Source organism: Prunus avium, chromosome 5 (assembly GCF_965620075.1).
Source record: "Prunus avium chromosome 5, drPruAviu1.hap1.1, whole genome shotgun sequence".
Classification (NCBI taxonomy): Eukaryota; Viridiplantae; Streptophyta; class Magnoliopsida; order Rosales; family Rosaceae; genus Prunus; species Prunus avium.
The window spans coordinates 23,451,446-23,469,070 of record NC_142288.1 but is presented as its reverse complement, the minus strand read 5'-3'; the positions used below and the strand labels follow the sequence as shown (position 1 = coordinate 23,469,070).

The 17,625-nt window shown below is 35.5% G+C and overlaps 1 protein-coding gene and 1 non-coding gene across 5 annotated transcripts; both read right to left on the bottom strand.

Moving 5' to 3' along the window:
* Window positions 1-3,937: 3,937 nt before the first annotated feature.
* Window positions 3,938-4,009, bottom strand: TRNAC-GCA (transfer RNA cysteine (anticodon GCA)). The gene has a single exon. It is a non-coding gene; the product is annotated as a tRNA-Cys (tRNA).
* Window positions 4,010-8,663: 4,654 nt separating this feature from the next.
* On the bottom strand, window positions 8,664-16,549 carry LOC110766676 (protein NLP6-like). Of its 4 annotated transcripts, none has more exons than XM_088253844.1 (3): window positions 16,039-16,549; window positions 10,107-10,460; window positions 8,664-9,908 (listed from the first exon to the last, which is right to left on the bottom strand). In XM_088253844.1, the coding sequence occupies exons 1-2, from the start codon at window positions 16,325-16,327 to the stop codon at window positions 10,156-10,158; spliced, it is 594 nt and encodes a 197-aa protein (XP_088109970.1). In that variant the 5' UTR covers window positions 16,328-16,549; the 3' UTR covers window positions 8,664-9,908; window positions 10,107-10,155. The 4 variants fall into 4 exon arrangements, with proteins under 4 accessions (XP_088109970.1, XP_088109971.1, XP_088109969.1 ...); XM_088253845.1 differs by having other exon boundaries at window positions 8,664-9,912; window positions 10,134-10,460; XM_088253843.1 differs by having other exon boundaries at window positions 8,665-9,912.
* Between the last annotated feature and the right edge of the window lie 1,076 nt (window positions 16,550-17,625).

Genomic DNA, 17,625 nt, shown 5'->3' with positions numbered 1-17,625 from the left:
ACGCTGGCGGCGGTTGGAAAAAGATGACGGAGGATTCGAGCGAGGCGAACGCGAGTCCTTGGGCGCACCGCGGGGGCTACGCTGATAGTGCTGGTGGGCATGGTGCTGGGTCAAAAAGGCAGTGGGCTGTGGGGAAGGCGAAATGGCAGCATGGTGTTGTTGCTGGGCTTCAAAGGCCAGAAGGCGGGCACGCAATTCAGCAAAGGAGGGTAATGGAGAAAATGTGGTGATGGCAGTGACAAGCATCGCATATTCCGGACCTAATCCCCGGAGAACATAAGTGACTAAGTCAATAGGAGAAACGGGAGAATTGATAGCACTGAGTTGATCCGCCAGATTCTTGGCAAGAGAGAGATATTCTGTAATTGGTTTAGAGCCTTTGGTGAGAGAGAGAAGCTGAAAACGAATGTGCGTGGCATTCGCAAGAGACTGTTGGGAAAAATTTTCCCGAAGACAATCCCAAATTTCCTTGGAGGTAGAACAGCCAACAACCTGAGAGAGGATGGATTCCTTGAGAGTGGAGCGAAGCAGACTCATGAGATAGTGGTCAGTTTGAAACCAAGTAAGATACTCAGGATTGGGCGTGGGATCAGAAGAAGGAATGTCGGTTGCTTTGGCGGAATCAGAGGAAGTATCAGGAGAGAGGAAAGGGGAGGGGCAGACATAAGAGCCATCAACGAAACGCCACCAATTTTGCCCAATAAGAAAGGGCTTGAGTTGACTTTCCCAAAGTAAAAAGTTGGATTCTGAAAGTTTGTAGGAGGCAAAGGAGGAGATGTTAAAGGGAAGAGTGGGACCAGTGAGAGAAGAAGACGAGGAGGCTATAGTAGAGGCCATGAGAGTAGAGAAAAAAAAAGAAGAAAAGAAGCGAGGAAAAAGAATAAAATGCCGAGGCTCTTAGGCTCTTGATACCATGTAGAAAGTTGAGGTTCCACCCCAAAACCAATTGGCAATGGAGGGAGTAGCCCAACTCCTTATAAACCCAGGCTAGGTCCCTTAACATTTCAATGTGGGACAAATACTCTCAACATGAAGGAAGTTGAGGTTCCACCCCAAAACCAATTGGCAATGGAGGGAGTAGCCCAACTCCTTATAAACCCAGGCTAGGTCCCTTAACATTTCAATGTGGGACAAATACTCTCAACACGCCCCCGCACGTGTGGCGAACTTTCAAGCCTAACACGTGGACAACACATATTGGGTGACGTGAGAGCACGTGTGGCCGTTGGGCCCAACACGTGAAGCCTTGCTCTGATACCATGTAGAAAAGATACTTTTTCATATATGCAATTCACGGGTACAGGCCTTATATACAGGCATAGGAGGTAGGTAAATGGTTTTACAACGGTAGTGCAGTAATTATATCAAACCTAAATGCTGTAATTACAATACAATAAAGCTATAATTAAGATACAATAACAATGTAACGGAAATACTCCTTGAATGGGCATAACTATGATTGAATGTCATGATTGTGGTGGTAACTCCCTAACATCCACTATGTTCTTTGACTTTGGCGGAATGGCTGGAGTTTGGCTTTCCTCTTCTGGCTCGACCATTTTCTCGGAAAGCAGTGATTTTTCTTTCGTTTTGCGGGAAAGTTGTCTCTCTAGGAAGAAAGATTTTGAGAGGAAGAGAAGGATTCAGTAATGGTAATAATCTGCAGGATCGGTGTGATTCCATGGAATCCATTAGTTGTTTTTTAAGGTTTTTTTACAACTTGCAGTAATGAAAATAGTGGATAAAGTATTCCGGGAAATAATCATCTGTTTCAATCAACTGCCAAATAAGTCTACAACTTGGAACTTGTTTGCTCTCTTATTTTATTCTTTATTTTTACTACTTGCATAGGTGCGGTGGGGGTAACATGGCGTGATATGCGTGGAATTATGATTTCATTAGAGTAGTCTGCCTATAGTTTAGACGTCCATTCTTTATTAAAAATGAATTGTTGATATATCATTTATTATGTGTCGAAAAATATATCGCACATAGAATTTATGACTATGAGAGGATCTTACTTGCAATTTGGGATATATTCCTATCTGTTTATAGCACTTGTCACATAACATGGTCACATAATAAGTGTTGGGGACAAAGAAATATACTCCTTTGTGAGACATCAGATTTTCTTATAAACCTATATTATAACACACATATAATTTTAGAGTTTATAATTTTACAAATGTTATAATTTGAGTGAACTTATAGCAACACATAACATATGCCACATGATATTACCATAATACATAATAATATGCGAGAGAAGAAAATGGAGCGCAAAAAGTAAGTGTGGGCTGTGAGGTTGATGAATAAAAAATCTATATCTGATCGGGTATGGATGGAATCGGTCGAATCTGGGGTGGGTATGTCATTCCCATCCCCGTTAAGCTTTTTTCCTCATCCCCGCCTTCATACCCGCAATATTCATATCGGGGATTCCCCATCCCCACCTTCGTTGGGAATGGGTTCCCCGACCAGCCCCATTACAGAAGAAAAAATCAGTATAAAACTACTTTGTTGAAGAAAAAAAAAAAGAAAAGAAAAGGATATCCCCTATTGGATTTCATTGAATATGTAAAGGGAGATTCTCACTATAGTTATCTTAATTAGTGCAATAAGATATTTTCCAAGCATATTATGTACTATCATGGCTTCAAGTTAAGAGAATATCACAGAGGGAGTTGCGGAAGGAACAAAACTGCACAGGGAGATGGGTTATGAAGTCGTAGAGGAAGAGAGTGAATAAGATTGTTGGGAAATAGACATGAAATCAAATTAAAAAGAAGAGATAATTGAAAAAGAAAAGAGTTTTTATTTATTTAAACTTCACACTTTTCTTTCTTCATCCCAATACTTAAATAATTAAGCTCTTAAGTTTTATTATTGTGTAAAAAGATAAAAAGGTCATCCAACTTAATACTTAACCCTAGTACATCTATACACACCCCAATACACCCCACCACTCTTCATATTAAGTTTTAGAAAAACACAAACTCCTCTACACCCTATTGTCAGATTACTATTCTCTTTCAATCCAAGAAACCAACTACACTCTCATCTTCTCTATCAAAACCTCCTAGTTCATTCTCAAATTTTTAATAATAATAATAATAATAATAGAATAATGCTGCTACTATATTTGATAACAGTGTTTTTATCTCTTTAAGTAATGTGAGGTTGAGATGAACTTGGAGTGGTGGGGCAAGATAGCGGGTGTGGGGTGTGAGGTTGATGAGTTTTTTATTTTTTATTTTTCTGTTGAGTGTGTATTTAGGGGTAGTTTGGGAAGATAGTGAGGTTTTCTTGGGAATTGTGAAAATTTGAATTAGAAGTTAAGGTGAACTTAGAATATGGGGTGAACAAACAGAAGCGCAGGGTTTAAATAGAAAAACTTTATAAAAAAAAAAAAAAAAGAGAGAGAGAGAGAGAGGAGTTTTAGAAGTTTGTGTTTATTGCCAATAAAGTAATAAATTCAAAGTTAAATGCATTTTAAATGAATTCTGAACTATTAGATTGGGATAGATCTAAGGGCTAAAGATGTGTGTAAAAAAGTATAGTTTTATGTATGTCCCCCGATATATATATCGGGGATTCAAATACCATCCCCGTCCCTCCTCGACCATACCCAATAAATTCCCCATACCTGTTTCCCATACCCATTTTTTATTCTTCATACCCAACCCATTAGGGTCGAATCCCCCTGAAGACCCTTACCCGAGGGAAAATTGCCATCCCTAGCTAGGGAGCTCCACTAGGGTGTTTTAGGTTCATGTTGTTCTTTTTACCCCCCAACAAAAGAAGCAAAAAATTTACATATATTATGCAAAATAATTTTTATTTGGAAAGAAACGACATAAGAAGTTTTTAACAAAAATTTAAAATTTAAAATAAAATTTTTATGATCTATGAATGTACACTTAAAAAAATAGATGGAAGGGCCCAACCAGGTTCGAACCGGTGACCTCTTGATCTGCAGTCAAATGCTCTACCACTGAGCTATGGACCCAACTATTGATCTTGTTCCCCCGCAAAGAACTATAAACGCTACACATACGGGTGACTTAAAAAAGTAGCTAGCTTTTCTTTTTTTTTTTCTTTATATGAATAATTTTATTTATAGAAATTTAGTTATATACCCAATCTTAGACATAGTCTTATAAAAAAACCCTATACCATTTAAAAACTATAAACACACAAAAAAAAAACCCAAAAATTGACAGCTGTCAAAAATTTCAATTTAATAACTGTTTTTTAGTTTATTTGTGTGTGTTAAATACCTATATTGCCCTTGTACTACGGATTTGAAAGAGAAAAATCAGATATGCCCAGATTTGCCAAAAAAACAAGATCTGCCAAAAAATGAAATCAAATTTATTTTCTCCTTTCTCGGTGGTGCTTTCTCTGGTGTTGGAGCAAGAGGAGCTTCCATTGAAGCTCAGTCTCAGGTCCAACTATATTCTTCATCTTTAATCTACAATTTTCAATATTTCACCTTCGATTTCTTGTTCTAAAATCGTGCTTCTATTGATATTTTTTTTTTCCGAATTGTTCAAGACCTCGAACGAACCTAGATCATATGCTCTTAGCTCTACTCCTCATCTTGGAGCTCTACTCCTCTTTCGCCATGTCGTCGTTGTTGTCATCATCATCATCGTCATCGTCGTTTGGTTTGGACTTGAGATTTTTTATCGTTTGCTTCAATTATGTGTTTATCTTCGGATTTTAGTTGATTTTCGAAATGTAATTTAAGCTTTGATGATCGATTTATCTTTTGTTACTATTTCAGTTATGGATCTCCTTTTTGTTTAACGATGTACTTCTATGACAAAGTATTAACAATGTACTTATATAACAAAGTATTAACAATGTACTTCTATGACAAAGTATTAACAATGTACTTCTATGACAAAATAGTATTAACAATATAGGCTTGGCTTGTTTTGAGTTGGTCTGGTTTGTTCATTTTTCATCTTTTCTTTGGTGGACATGTATTAGAAATAGCAACATGACAAGCATTAATCATGTCATGCCCCGGACCCGGGGGTTGGTGGAAATCCCACGCCCGGTGCGTGAGAAAAAAAAAAAGAAAAAAAAAAAAGAAAGCCGAAACATAAAGTAAACTTTTCTTATAAAAATAGCTCCCAAAATCTTACAACTTTACAATTAATAAATAAAGCTCTATCACTCTCATCTAATTCAGCCTCAGCTGGTTTAGTCCTTGTCTTACTCACTAATTCATCTGAAAAATTAAACAGGGTGAGGGGTGAGCAACCACCGCTCAGTAGGGACATGAGACCTTACCATAGTAGATTGATATAACTAAATTAAGTGATATGCAATCACACAGCCAAATATCACATTATTAATAATAATGCATGGATGCTCTTCATCTAATCCTGTTAATTCATATAACTGGACAAGCAGACTTGCATGTCCCATACCATGCTTATACCACTTGGTCCCGAATGTCCATTTATATGAACTAACACCCATCTCAATCATTCCATAATTCCCTTTTTGTTAGTCATCTTGTCTAACTCCCTTTCGCCAGTCCCGAATCACCCAATAAAAACCATGTGCACTGTGGGATCCCTAAGACCTGGTACCTACCAAGAGTTAGACTCAACTACACAAAAGATCCTTCCCATTACCCTCTTTTCCATCATTATTTTCTCCACCCAACAACTCCATATAATTCCCATGACATGATATAATTATACATTTCACATATCCATATATCTCACAACAATGTAACATTTAAAACATCACCAACATATATATATATTTATATATATATATATATTATTCAATCAGTCAAGAACACATAAACATTCCATGAAAAACATTCAATTGTAACAAGAATATTAATCAAATAATCACATCACGCATAATATAATGCTCATGAAATTTAATTAAATCAATCCCCGTAAAGGGCCCCCAAGAAATCCCTACCTCGTTTTCATAGCTAATTCCAAGTTAAGAAAATACACAAGCTGGGACCTCTATTCCTCCAGGGACTATATCACCACTAGCTTTCTTTCTTCCTTTATCTTCTTCCTCTCTCTCTCTCTCTCTCTCAAGAACTCTTACTTTGCATGCAATGCATGCAGTGTGCAACCTCAATTAGTACACAAGGTTTTTTGTGTGTTTTCACAAGATGCAACGGATAGGCCTATTTATACTAGAAGAAGTTGGTTGCTACTAGCTTCTATTGGTCTAATAACTAGAAGCAACTATTAAACAATTAAAAGAGAACCTATGTACTTATTCTCCAAGGAATAGAACCTACTTATTCTCCAAGGAAACACAAATATCTACTATATTTAAAGACTAAGTATTTGCATGTTTGTGCATGTGTCGAAGGATGAATTTAGACAAGCCACCTCAAGTTAAGATGAATTCCTACGTGTTGTTTCACCAAAATTCTATTGCTAAGAATGCATGTGAAAGCTCCACATGCTAACTCCAAGCCATGGCTTGTTGACAAGGAAAAAGTAACTTGATAAAACACAAACTACACGTCCACTTTAGAGCTTAGTTAATTGTTTAAAAATATATAAGTATATAAAGCACCCAATAACCATCTAGTGACATCTCAAGCAATAATGAAAAAATATATAATTTAAATAAACCTTTTTATTATTATTATATATATATATATATATTTATATATATTTAATTGAATAATATATTATACATATAACTACTGAAATGATATTATAAAAGTAAAACAACTATAAATATACATTTCTTTCTTACTAAGATAATTACTTATATAATAACATTTATTTTTCTTTAATCAACATTTAAGAAAATGGACTCTCACAAATCAGCATGACAGTAAACTAGTAGTGTTATTACCCTAGACTGGAACTTTACAGGGGTAGACATGCATTAGAAATGGGATGTCATAGGAAACTAGCAGTGTTATTACCCTAGATTGAAACATTACAGGGGTAGATATGCATTAGAAATAGGATGTCATAGGAAACTAGAAGTGTTATTACCCTAGATTGGAACATTACAAGGGTAGACATGCATTAGAAATAGGATGTCATAGGAAACTAGTATTGTTATTACCCTAGACTGGAACATTACAGCCATTAATCAACATGACAGTAAACTAGCAGTGTTATTACCTTAGACTGGAACATTACAGCCATTAATCAATAAGACAGTAAACTAGCAATGTTATTACCATAGATAGGAACATTACAAGGGTAGACATGCATTAGAAATAGGATGTCATAGGAAACTAGCAATGTTATTACCTTAGATTGGAACATTACAGCCATTAATCAACATGACAGTAAGCTAGTAGTGTTATTACCATAGACTGGAACATTACAGCCATTAATCAACATGACAGTAAAGGTGTGGAACATTATAATCATTAATCAACATGACATGTAAATGAAGCTATGGTTTTCAAGACATTTTGTTTGTAATGAATTGCTTGGGTTTTTTTTATAAAATTGGGTTGGGCTTATTTTGGGTGCTATTTAAGTTTTTTTTTGTTGAGCTTCTTTTTTCAGTTGATCAATGGTAGTCATGTAATTTATAGGAACTTAAACACCAATTTCTTATGTAGTAAATGAGTTTTGGGTGTGTTTCTAAAGTGCATTCAATGTGGGGTTTTAAAAAAAAATAATTTCAACCCCTATTTTGGGTATATTAGTGAAGCTCCCTTTTATTTAAATGTTGCTCTATAATTATGAATTCCAATAATATTTCTATTTAAAAGATTCTCTATATATTTCGTTCCCATATATTAATGGCTTCAGTGGTGTCATGTGACAAGATGTATCCCAAAAATGTTTCTTCCTTGGAAGCCATTACAATACTTGAGTGCAAACCTAGCAATGAAATGGTCCAAAATAACCATTTTTCACAACTTCTATTCTAAAATAAACCCCTTTACATTAAAGAGATTGTATTGGACAGTGACTATTATAGAATAAAAATTGTGAAAAAGGGCTATTTTAGCACAAACCCCAAATTAGCAAGCCTATCCAATTATAACATCAAAAAAAGTATGTACTTCACTAATAGGATTATGAACACACAAGTATAGCCGCGCGGCTATGCAATTTTTAATTTATAAGTATAGTATAGCCGGTTGCTATACTATTTTTACTTTTATTTTAAAGTATAGCCTCACGAAATTTCTATCTGAAATGGGTATGGGTATCCCTTGTCGTGATTGTTTCAAAATTTTCTCTTTGGTTCTTCGATTTGGGGGTTATGTGTTTAGGTTTGGTATGGGTTCTAACGGGTAATTCTTGATATGGGTTGTAATGGTTAAATTTTATAGGGGTTGTAATGGGTAAAAAACAAAGCATATTACTCTTAGAAATCTGCAGTACAAGCATATCATTATTAGAAATCAGTACTGTAGTATAAGCATATTATTCTTAGAAATCTATTTTCATGTGTGTGATTGTTTATTCTTTTACGCAAGTTTGGCTTTCACATATGACTTGTTGTGGAGGAGCTTTCTAGTGGTTCTCGGATCATGATGTCTTTTCTTTTGTAAATTGACAATATCATGATGTTGTAATGGGTTCTAAAGGGTAATTTATACGACTACAAAACAAAATTGTTGCTGTGATTGTTTCAACTGGGGTTCTGCGAAGGGCTTTTAGTATGGATTGTTTCAATTGTTGCTGTAATATCAGAGTGCTTGCTATTGTTGATCTTTAAGATCTATGCATGCATTGTGATTTGATATGTTGGAAATTTGGTGCTCATGTATTGATCAAATTACACTGGTATTAGGCTGCTGCAATTCAGTTGGAAATTAGAGGTGGGGAGCGGAGAAATGCATATATGCAGATGGATGGGAAACCATGGAAGCAGCCAATGCACGAGGAGTATTCAACACTAGTGGAAAAAATGAGCCATCTTGCTGCGGTTGTTCCCTGTTGTCATTATTCTCTGGACAAGAAATATTGTTTTCTCCACCCTCATTAACAGCATTGCTCCCATCATTTGCAGGATCAAAGTCCACCATTAACTGTGGCTTTGATGAAATCTAGCTGCACCATCTCTTCTTCATTAGGTAAGGCAGGCACTGGTGGTGTTTCCGCGGAACGGGGTATACGTTCAAGTCTTGAGTCAAGTCCCTTGTTTGTAGAAGCTTGAACCATTTCGACAAGCCCTTCCTCTTCAAGTATAATTCCAGAAGCAACCTTGAGACTCTGGAAATGATTCTTTATTATTGCCAATAAGGAGCCCAATAAAGTTTGTTGTTCATAACTGTCTGTGATGCTCGGGGGAAGAAAAAATTCTAGAATGTAATCATCATTTCCAGTATGAGTGCTCTGTAAGCAGATTGCAAAACAGCTGGTTAACTTAAACATGCGTGCATAGTGTACTAAAGGGTACTCAGTTTTGCAGAACTGGGTAATGTCTCTGCAGAAGCATGCGTTACGGGACAAAAATGCCCTCCCAGCAACCCCTTGACCCTTTTGTAAGTGATGCTCAACACAGGCCTCTCGAAAATGCCACATAGGAGCATCGACAATGTAGAATGCCGCATCAGTTGTGGACATGCAGACCTGTTCCATGCAACTACCATCAAAGCAAGTACAGTTCTTCTTCAGGCTACCACCATAAGCCAAAACATTGTGATGCATACAAGGAACCCAGGTCTGAGCAAGCGGTAATTTGTGAGTTTCACACACCACTGTCAGTATCTCCAAGATTTCAGTCAATGCAGTTTGGCGACCTTCATTACAAGAAGTGCCAAGCATATATCTGTGAGAATGGAGGAGGAGAAAATGATAGAAGAAATCCATATTTACTTTCTTGTGTTCCAAAAGAATACTAAATTAGGCACACATTGTTATTGCAGCTCAACTGCATGCTTGTATGATCCAATATATCTGAACTTTTCAGACTTACTGCCTGCAGGAGAAATGAAATTTTTTCACTGACAAACCTCTTCATGTTTGAAGCTCACTCATATAACAGTATTAGTATTCAAATGAAAACGAAAGCTATCAATTTAAAAAATAAGTACACTAAGCTTGTTTGAATAAGAGCATGACACAATATGTAATACTAATATATGCTCAGAAAATAAAATTATAAAAACCAACCTCAAGTGCTTTGCAAACTTTACCAACCTCAGGTGCTTTGCAAACTTTATCAAACTTTATCAACCTCAGAAGCCATCCTATACTGATGAAGTCCATTAGTATGAGGATCAAGAACAAAGGGTTGCCCTGAAGTTGTGAGCACATACCGACCCCCATTCTTCACTGGTGCCCAAACCTGAGCTAGAACATGTTGGTCAGTCAATTCCTTGAGCTGTCTCAGAGCTTGAGTGATCTTCTCTTTAATTAAGCAATAAGCTTCAGGATTTTCAACAGGTTCCAGTCCCAAAAAGGGGGATGTAAGCATTCTTCTGTCCTCATTCTCTCTTGGTATTTCCCTTCCCGGATCAGGAATACCTGCATTTTTGTGATATTATATGAGAGAAAACTCAAATGAGTGAACCTCCTGACTGCTACTCAACAACTGCAAAATGCTAACTGAAGCAATATGTTAAGCCAACGAAATGTGTTTTCAATTCCTAGGAATTTCAGGCCAAAAAGACAGAAGTTCCCATAAACTTTTTATTTTTTAGATGGTTGACTTCAAATTCTAAGAATATTCAGACCAGATAGAATTAAACAAAGATTAATGAACAAGGAGAACTCATTTCAGAGGAACCAAGGTCTCCGAATTCAATTCCTGGCCCAGCAGGAATGTAAAAATGCAACCTTTTCAGTATAACAGGGTATAGTCTCTTTAGTTGCAGAGAACTGAGAAACGAGTAAAGGAAACACTTTTTGACCCTTAACTATTTTGTTGTTTAATTCTAAGAGTACAATTTTATTGCTCAATACCAAATAAGTGTTTAAAGTCAGGAAAATAAATCTATTTATATAAAAAAAAATTAAAAAAAGGGCACGACCGCCTAGCCACCTAGGCCGATTTTTCGAACACTGCCCGGGAAAGCATTTGTTCAGCTAAGTTCTATGATTATCACAGTGAACATACAACTTCTAAACCATTTCTGATTCAGAAAAAACAAATTCAATGGTAAGACAGACAGAGAAAACTGATCGACCCAGAAAAGAAAAAAATAAATAAAAAAAGGACACGACCGCCTAGCTGCCTAGGCCGATTTTTCGAACACTGCCCAGGAAAGCATTTGTTCAGCTGAGTTCTATGATTATCACAGTGAACATAAAAAATTCTAAACCATTTCTGATTCAGAAAAACCAAATTCAATGGTAAGATGGAGAAAACTGATCGACCCAGAAAAGAAAAAAAAATTAAAAAAAAGACACGACCGCCTAGCCGCCTAGGCCGATTTTTCGAACACTGCCCAGGAAAGCATTTGTTCAGCTGAGTTCTATGATTATCACAGTGAACATACAAACTTCTAAAACATTTCTGATTTAGAGAAACCAAATTCAATGGTAAGTCCATCTGATCTCCTTACATTAGATCTTGCACTGATATGAAAAACTCACAGGAACTGAATTGAGGACGGTCAGAAAGAGCTTGATCAACTTGTCCAGCGAACTTATCATCATTATTAGCATCACCATCAGGAAAACCCCATAAAGGAGAACAGGGCTGGTCAGTGGACGAGAACAAAGGAGGGGACGTGGGATTAGAAGGAAAGTGAATCGGATCCAACGGCCAAAAAGCATCAAACTCCATGAGCGCAGCTTCTCTGTCGTCTACTATGTTCTTTGACTTTGGCGGAATGGCTTGAGTTTGGCTTTCCTCTTATGGCTCAGCCATTTTCTGGGAAAGCAGTGATTTTTCTTTCGTTTTGCGGGAAAGTTGTCTCTCTAGGGAGAAAGATTTTGAGAGGAAGAGTTTGCTGTCTTATTTTATTCTTTATTTTTATGTGTGGAATTATGAATTCAGTAGAGTAGTCCGGTCGGTTATAGTTTAGACGTCCATTCTTTATTAAAAATGAATTGTTGATATGTCATTTATTATGTGTCGATATTATTTTCGGCAATAAAATATATCGACATGTGATCAGTACATTTTCAACAATATTGCACATAGAATTTATGTCTGTGTGAGAATCTTACTTGCAATCTGCGATATATTTCTTTCTGTTTATAGCACTTATAACATAACATGGTCACATAATAAGTGTTGGGGACAAAGAAATATACTCCTTGTGAGACATCAGATTTTCTTATAAACCTATATTATAACACATACATAATTTTAGAGTTCATAAATTTACAAATGTTATAATTTGAGTGAACTTATAGCGACACATAACATACGCCACATGATATTACCGTAACACATAATAATATGCGAGGGAAGAAAATGGAATGCAAAAAGTAAGTGTGGGGTGTGAGGTTGATGAGTTTTTTATTTTTTATTTTTCTGTTGAGTGTGTATTTAAGGGTAGTTTGGGAAGATAGTGAGGTTTTCTTAGGAATTGTGAAAATTTGAATTAGAAGTTAAGGTGAACTTAAAATATGGGGTAAACAAAGAGAAGTGCGGGGTTTAAATAGAAAAACTGGAAAAAAAAAAAAGGAATGAGAGAGAGAGGAGTTTTAGAAGTTTGTGTTTATTGCCAATAAAGTAATAAATGCAAAGTTAAGTGCATCTTAAATGAATTTTGAACCGTTAGATTGGGATGGATCTAAGGGCTGAAGATGTGTGTAAAAAGGTGTGGTTTTATGTATGTCCCCCGATCCTAACCCATATATATTACCCGGGGGATAATTGCCATGCCTAGCTGGGGAGCTCCACTAGGGTTTTTTAGGTTCATGTTGTTCTTTTTACCCCCCAACAAAAGAAGCAAAAAATTTAGATAGATTAATTAATAATTTCAATTCTTAATGTTTGAATTAACAAGGGCATTTTCTAGTATTTTGAATATTTCACCATTCTCTGCCTTTTGCTTTATATATATAGATTATATTTTAATTATTATTTATTTAGTGAATATTTAAATATTTTACTGATTTTGTAAATTACTTGGTAAATAGTAATTAATTGTTTTGAATTATTTTGTGAACTTTGTTTTTTGTTCTTTGATATTAAATAATCATTAAAATACTAGCGTACGTGTACAATACATGTATTATACATTTGCTTTCATTATACCAAGTCTTTAAGATGTATACGAAAAATGGAAGTATTATTGAAAAATACGTACGTACGTGTATAATACGAATATTAAATGGGAAAATGCTAAATTCTTTATATGGGTAAAAACTTTGGAAAAGTAAGAAATCAAAAGGGGACAATAGCTATACCTTGGGAATGGCCTAAACGTAATTGATAATGCTCTAGACTAGCCTTATCGACAAAGGAAAATCAGGGACAAAAAATTTATAAAAAAAAAAAAGAGACAAAAGGCACCCATTAGATATTTAAAGAGTATAGGCACGCGGCTATACTATTTATTTTATTGAAAAGGACCCACACAGCGCCTAGCTAGGCAGCCCAATTTATTTATGTATTTATTTTAAAGAGTATAGCCGCGCATATATCTGAGCAAGCGGTAATTTGTGAGTTTCACGCACCACTGTCAGTATCTCCAAGATTTCAGTCAATGCAGTTTGGCGACCTTCATTGCATATTTGAATCTTGTTACAAGAAGTGCCAAGCATATATGGAGGAGGAGAAAATGATAGAAGAAATCCATATTTACTTTCTTGTGTTCCAAAAGAATACCAAATTAGGCACACATTGTAATTGCAGCTCACCTGCATGCTCGTGTGATGATCACACTGTGATCCAATATATCTGAACTTTTCAGACTTACTGCCTGCAGGAGAAATGAAAATTTTTCACTGACAAACCTCTTCATGTTTGAAGCTCACTCATATAACCGTATTAGTATTCAAATGAAAACAAAAGCCATCAATTTAAAAATGGGGTTCTTAGATCTAGGTCCAAAACGATTAGCTGTCATTGGGTCTAGTCCTCGTATTTTTGGTTTTAGATGTAGGTCCTTTGATATTTATTACTTTTTTGTTGTGTCGATTTTACCCTTTAAGGTAAATAAGGAAAACACATTGAAAATCTAAATTTAATGCATTATTTCCTTGAAATTGAATTCCAATTTTTTATTTTTGATTTTTTTTTCCTTGATAATATTCCTAATATATAGATAAAATACAATTTAATCAATAAAAAGTAAAGACTCACATATTATACCAATCGATCAGACAAGCACCCACATTAAATTATGTACCTGACATACAGGTAAATAATGTTAATACATACAGGTATATATGTACCTGCCTTACAGGTAAGTGTTTTTTTCTTGAGTTTTCTTAAGCAGTTTTTTCTGGGGGTTCATATTTATATACATATGTACATGTCTTCCATGTAATAGTGTTTTTTTTTTTTTTTTCCAAAGAAATTTTGTATAGATTTTTATCTCAGTTGAGTTTAAAGATCCATACCAAGATATTATATGAGTTCAATTAGCTGGGCTAGAGGGTATAACTACCTAGACTAGAGGTAATTTATGGATTTAATTACCTGGACCAGAGGTAATTTATGGGTTTAATTACCTGCATACTACATAAGAGGTGTATGCATAGGTACCTTACCTATTGTTAAGGTATGAAGTTTTTATGAACTCTTATTACAAATTTTGATGTCGATATACCTTGGGAAAATTTCAGAATTCAATAAATAGATTTGCAATTAAATTCAAATCAAATATGATAATTAATATCCTACAAATCAATAACTTACCAGTTTTCGGAATTCATAATTTACCTTATTTATGTTTTAGGTGCATAACTGGAACAAAAAACAAAAAATAAAAAAAAGTAAATATCAATAAATTGAAATAGGCATGTAATCTTATGTGGCGCAAAAGTCAAAGGACTTGGATCAACAACAATTTCTGCGTGGATTGCACCCAAAATCTCTCATCATAATTGGACTTGAGCCAAATTTTCTATTTAAAAAATAAGTACACTAAGCTTGTTTAAATAAGAGCATGACACAATATGTAATACTAATATATGCTCAGAAAATAAAATAATAAACCAACCTCAAGTGCTTTGCAAACTTTATCAAACTTTATCAACCTCAGAAGCCATCCTATACTGATGAAGTCCATTAGTATGAGGATCAAGAACAAAGGGTTGCCCTGAAGTTGTGAGCACATACCGACCCCCATTCTACACTGGTGCCCAAACCTGAGCTAGAACATGTTGGTCAGTCAATTCCTTGAGCTGTCTCAGAGCTTGAGTGATCTTCTCTTTAATTAAGCAATAAGCTTAAGGATTTTCAACAGGTTCCCTTCTCGGATCAGGAATACCTGCATTTTTGTGATATTATATGAGAGAAAACTCAAATGAGTGAACCTCCTGACTGCTACTCAACAACTGCAAAATGCTAACTGAAGCAATATGTTAAGCCAACGAAATGTGTTTTCAATTCCTAGGAATTTCAGGCCAAAAAGACAGAAGTTCCCATAAACTTTTTATTTTTTAGATGGTTGACTTCAAATTCTAAGAATATTCAGACCAGATAGAATTAAACAAAGATTAATGAACAAGGAGAACTCATTTCAAAGCAACCAAGGTCTCCGAATTCAATTCCTGGCCCAGCAGGAATGTAAAAATGCAACCTTTTCAGTATAACAGGGTATAGTCTCTTTAGTTGCAGAGAATTGAGAAACGAGTAAAGGAAACACTTTTTGACCCTTAACTATTTTGTTGTTTAATTCTAAGAGTACAATTTTATTGCTCAATACCAAATAAGTGTTTAAAGTCAGGAAAATAAATCTATTTATATAAAAAAAAAAATTAAAAAGGGCACGACCGCCTAGCCGCCTAGGCCGATTTTTCGAACACTGCCCGGGAAAGCATTTGTTCAGCTGAGTTCTATGATTATCACAGTGAACATACAAACTTCTAAAACATTTCTGATTCAGAAAAACCAAATTCAATGGTAAGACAGAGAAAACTGATCGACCCAGAAAAGAAAAAAACAAAAGAATACAATCCAATATGAAAAACTCACAGGAACTGAATTGAGGACGGTCAGAAAGAGCTTGATCAACTTGTCCAGCGAGCTTATCATCATTATCAGCATCACCATCAGGAAAACCCCATAAAGGAGAACAGGGCTGGTCAGTGGACGAGAACAAAGGAGGGGACGTGGGGTTAGAAGGAAAGTGAATCGGATCCAACGGCCAAAAAGCATCGAGGTCAAGATCAAACTCCATGAGCGCAGCTTCTCTGTCGTCTACTATGTTCTTTGACTTTGGCGGAATGGCTTGAGTTTGGCTTTCCTCTTCTGGCTCGATCATTTTCTGGGAAAGCAGTGATTTTTCTTTCGTTTTCCGGGAAAGTTGTCTCTCTAGGAAGAAAGATTTTGAGAGGAAGAGAAGGATTCAGTAATGGTAATAATCTGCAGGGTCGGTGTGATTCCATGGAAACCATTAGTTGTTTTTTAAGTGTTTTTACAACTTGCAGTTGAGACCAGAGAGTGAATATAGTGGATAAAGTATTCCGGGGAATAATCATCTCTTACAATCAACTGCCAAATAAGTCTACAACTTGGAACTTGTTTTGCTCTCTTATTTTATTCTTTATTTTTACTACTTGCATAGATGTGGTGGGGGTAACATGGCGTGATATGTGTGGAATTATGAATTCTTTAGAGTAGTCCGGCTATAGTTTAGACGTCCATTCTTTATTAAAAATGAATTTTTGATATATCATTTATTATGTGTCGATATTATTTTCGGTAACAAAATATATCGACATGTTATTGGTACATTTTCGACAATATCGCACATAGAATTTATGTCTATGAGAGAATCTTACTTGCAATCTGGGATATATTCCTATATGTTTATAGCACTCACATAAAATGGTCACATAATAAGTATTGGGGGACAAAGAAATATACTCCTTGTGAGACATCAGATTTTCTTATAAACCTATATTATAACACACATATAATTTTAGAGTTTATAATATTACAAATGTTATAATTTGAGTGAACTTATAGCGACACATAACATATGCCACATGATATTACCATAACACATAATAATATGCGAGAGAAGAAAATGAAACGCAAAAAGTACGTGTGGGGTGTGAGGTTGATGAATAAATCATCTATATCTGCTTGGGTATGGATGGAATCGGTCGAATCTGGGGTGGGTATGCCATTCCCATCCCCGTTAAGCTTTTTTCCCCATCCCCGCCTTCATACCCACAATATTCATATCGGGGATTCCCCATCCCCACCTTTGTTGGGAATGGGTTCCTCGACCCGCCCCATTACAGAAGAAAAAATCAATATAAAACTACTTTGTTGAAAGAAAAAAAAAAAGGATAGCTCCTATTGGATTTCATTGAATATGTAAAGGGAGATTCTCACTATAGTTATCTTAATTAGTGCAATAAGATATTTTCCAAGCATATTATGTACAAAGAGAGTTGCGGAAGGAACAGAGCTGCACAAGGAGATGGGTTATGAAGTTGGGAAATAGACATGAAATCAAATTAAAAAGGAGAGATAATCGAAAAAGAAAAGAGGTTTTTTTATTTAAACTCCATACTTTTCTTTGTTCACTCCAATACTTAAATAATTAAG